This window comes from Lolium rigidum, chromosome 3 (assembly GCF_022539505.1).
Source record: "Lolium rigidum isolate FL_2022 chromosome 3, APGP_CSIRO_Lrig_0.1, whole genome shotgun sequence".
Taxonomy (NCBI): domain Eukaryota; kingdom Viridiplantae; phylum Streptophyta; class Magnoliopsida; order Poales; family Poaceae; genus Lolium; species Lolium rigidum.
This window is the reverse complement of record NC_061510.1, coordinates 37735325-37738648: the sequence shown is the minus strand read 5'-3', so window position 1 is coordinate 37738648 and position 3324 is coordinate 37735325. Positions and strand designations below refer to the sequence as shown.

The 3324-nt window shown below is 54.6% G+C and overlaps 1 protein-coding gene across 2 annotated transcripts; it reads left to right on the top strand.

The window, feature by feature from the left end:
• Positions 1-471: 471 nt before the first annotated feature.
• On the top strand, positions 472-2538 carry LOC124695652 (inorganic phosphate transporter 1-2-like). 2 transcript variants are annotated; one of them, XM_047228477.1, is made up of 2 exons: positions 472-484; positions 965-2538. In XM_047228477.1, exon 2 carries the CDS (start codon positions 1042-1044, stop codon positions 2536-2538), a length of 1497 nt encoding a protein of 498 aa, XP_047084433.1. In that variant the 5' UTR covers positions 472-484; positions 965-1041. The 2 variants fall into 2 exon arrangements, with proteins under 2 accessions (XP_047084433.1, XP_047084432.1); XM_047228476.1 differs by lacking the exon at positions 472-484 and having other exon boundaries at positions 952-2538.
• The last annotated feature ends 786 nt before the right edge of the window (positions 2539-3324 follow it).

Genomic DNA, 3324 nt, shown 5'->3' with positions numbered 1-3324 from the left:
GCCCGCCATGAACGGAGTCGGCACGGTTTTCACCGGCTACTATGCCTCCCCGTCTCGCTGCCGGCGCTGAAAGTGGGATGAAAAATCCAACACAACCAGCCTGGCCGACTGCCTTCGGTGGATGAAGTCAGCCACCACCACCATGCCTGGGCCGAAGACCCGGACGTCCTCAAGCCGCGAAGAAGACCCAGCGAAGCCTCCTCGTGCCATTGACGAGACGTAGCCGCGATGGATCGCGATCTGAACCTCCGGCCCAGATCCAACCACACCGCAGCCAACATCCGCCGCCGGCCGCCGGAGATCCGCCGGCCACCGCCATCCCGCTGCGTTCAGTCGACGGAGGAGGTGGGTGTAGGCCGCCGCCCCCACACGCTCCCGCAGCCCGCGCTGCGCTCTGCCGACGGAGGACCGAGCCGCCACCGCCGCCTCACCACAGGGGCTTTGCCCCGCGGCGTCCTCGGCGACGGCGGCGGAGGAGGGGGGCCTGTAGGGGAGGGGAGGGGGCGGAGTGGAGGGGGACTCCCCGGGGACGGCGGGCGGCGCCGCCGCCTCGGGGGAGAGGTTAGGTCGGGGCAACCTTGATTTGGTTTCATATTGTAACCGTACAATCAAGGTACTGCGTACAATATGCTCCTTTCAGTATATTCCCAGCATAAACTTGATTTGGTTTCATATTGTATCCTTCTCTCAAATCTATATTGAAACAAGAAAGTCAAACCTGATAAACTACTGGCATCCATCAACCCTTCTAATAATAAATCAACACATATAAGGCATTTTTATACTGGTTCCAGGTTGCAACTAACAGATTGGCATATCTGTACTTCAACCCTGTATGTACGCCTATATATACGTACCAGCAGTACGGAAGAAAGCACAACAAGATACCAAGAGGAAGAAGTAGAAGGAGAGCTAGCTGAGAAGCTTAGTTGAGTGCTCGTCGATCTGTCGGTCATGGCGGGTGAACAACTCAATGTGTTGAAAGCGCTTGACCAGGCGAAAACGCAATGGTACCATTTCACTGCCGTGGTGATCGCCGGCATGGGCTTCTTCACCGACGCCTACGACCTGTTCTGCATCTCCCTTGTCACTAGGCTGCTGGGGCGCATCTACTACACCGAAGCTGGCAGCAACGAGCCGGGTCACCTCCCGGCAAACGTGTCGGCCGCCGTGAACGGCGTGGCCCTCTGCGGCACGCTCGCCGGCCAGCTCTTCTTTGGCTGGCTCGGTGACAAGCTCGGCCGCAAGAGCGTCTATGGTTTCACGCTCATCCTCATGGTCCTCTGCTCCATCGCGTCGGGGCTCTCGTTCGGCCACGAGGCCAAAGGCGTCATAGGGACGCTCTGTTTCTTTCGCTTCTGGCTTGGCTTTGGCGTCGGCGGCGACTACCCCTTATCAGCGACTATTATGTCTGAGTACGCCAACAAGAAGACACGTGGAACCTTCATCGCTGCCGTCTTTGCCATGCAGGGCTTCGGCATCCTGTTCGGTACCATCGTCACCATCGTCGTCTCATCCGCGTTCCGGAACGCATTCCCAGCGCCACCATTCTACATCGACGCAGCGTCATCCATTGGGCCGGAGGCCGATTACGTTTGGCGCATCATCGTCATGTTTGGCACCATCCCTGCCGCGCTGACCTACTACTGGCGCATGAAGATGCCAGAGACCGCACGGTACACGGCGCTCATCACCCGCAACACAAAGCAGGCCACCGCAGACATGTCCAGGGTGCTCAACAAGGACATCACCGAGGAGGAGGAGAAGGTCCAGCTTCAGGTCGCCTCCGGGGACACCTGGGGCCTCTTCTCACGGCAGTTCATGAGCCGCCACGGACTACACCTGCTAGCCACCACTAGCACCTGGTTCCTACTGGATGTCGCCTTCTACAGCCAGAACCTGTTCCAGAAGGACATCTTCACCAAGGTCGGATGGATCCCACCGGCAAGGACAATGAGCGCCCTCGAGGAGCTGTACCGCATCGCTCGTGCCCAGGCGCTCATCGCTCTTTGCGGCACCGTACCGGGCTACTGGTTCACCGTCGCCTTCATCGACATCATTGGCAGGTTCTGGATCCAGCTCATGGGTTTTGCCATGATGACCATCTTCATGCTCGCCATCGCCGTGCCCTACGACTACCTCGTCAAGCCAGGACACCACACCGGCTTCGTCGTTCTCTACGGCCTCACCTTCTTCTTCGCCAACTTTGGGCCCAACAGCACAACCTTCATCGTGCCCGCCGAGATCTTTCCGGCCAGGCTCCGCTCCACTTGCCACGGTGTCTCTGCCGCTGCCGGTAAGGCCGGGGCGATCATCGGTGCATTCGGGTTCCTGTATGCATCACAGGATCAGAAGAAGCCCGACAAAGGGTACTCCGCGGGTATCGGCATGCGCAACGCACTCTTCGTGCTCGCTGGCACCAACTTCCTGGGATTGCTTTTCTCACTGTTGGTGCCAGAGTCAAAGGGAAGGTCGCTCGAGGAGATCTCCAAGGAGAACTATGACGATGACGCAACCATTACCCCTGCTGGTGTCTAGTGTTTTACATGTATGGCTCGTGTGTTTGCTTTTGCTTCCTTTTGCTCGTGTGTTGCCACTCGCTGAATTCGTGGCGTCGGTTTGATGTCCGCGTGCAATTCCTTTTTTTCAGTTGGACCTTAACACAAACCTATCGTTTGTGTTGTATGCATTGTTTCTTTTGTTCACCAAGAATCTCTATGAAAATCAATGATTTGATTCGTGCTAAAAGCGACTTCTTGTATGTTTCGCGTGGAGAAATGTATTGGGTTCTAAGAAAATGAAGATTTTTTTTGAAAAACAGTACCCTTCATAAAATGCGTTTATCGGGGACTCAGGGATAACGAAACTTGTGAGAAAGCACGATGGTACTAGGGTTCCCAGGCGGTAGCTCGTGCATCAGACTGCAAGCTTTCCTTTGGGATCGCTCTTATAAGTTTTTTCAGCACAAAAGGGTGCCCCACCATTTCATTGCAACAAGAAATCAAAATGTAGACAAGGTAGATCTGGGATTGTGCTCTTATACATTTTGTCTAAATATTCTCCGCCAACTTTCCTCCAAGTGTTTTAGGAAACTGACATGACATTAATTTTTTTACCAATGCAACTATCGCGTCCGCAAGACAGACACTGGGGTTTGCACCCTTTTTTTATTCGGTAGTGGGCTCTGGTGGTTTCAAACCTAAATGAAGCAAGATAGAAAAATACACAATTTTTACCCAAGTTTAGGACGTATGATGCAAAACCCCTACGTCATGCATGTCTTATCTCTTTAGACTCAAACAGGGTACACGAGGAGCTGAGACT

Excerpts from the sequence above, each read along its gene's own strand:
- LOC124695652 (XM_047228476.1), top strand. The coding sequence starts at position 955 with ATGGCGGGTGAACAACTCAATGTGTTGAAAGCGCTTGACCAGGCGAAA.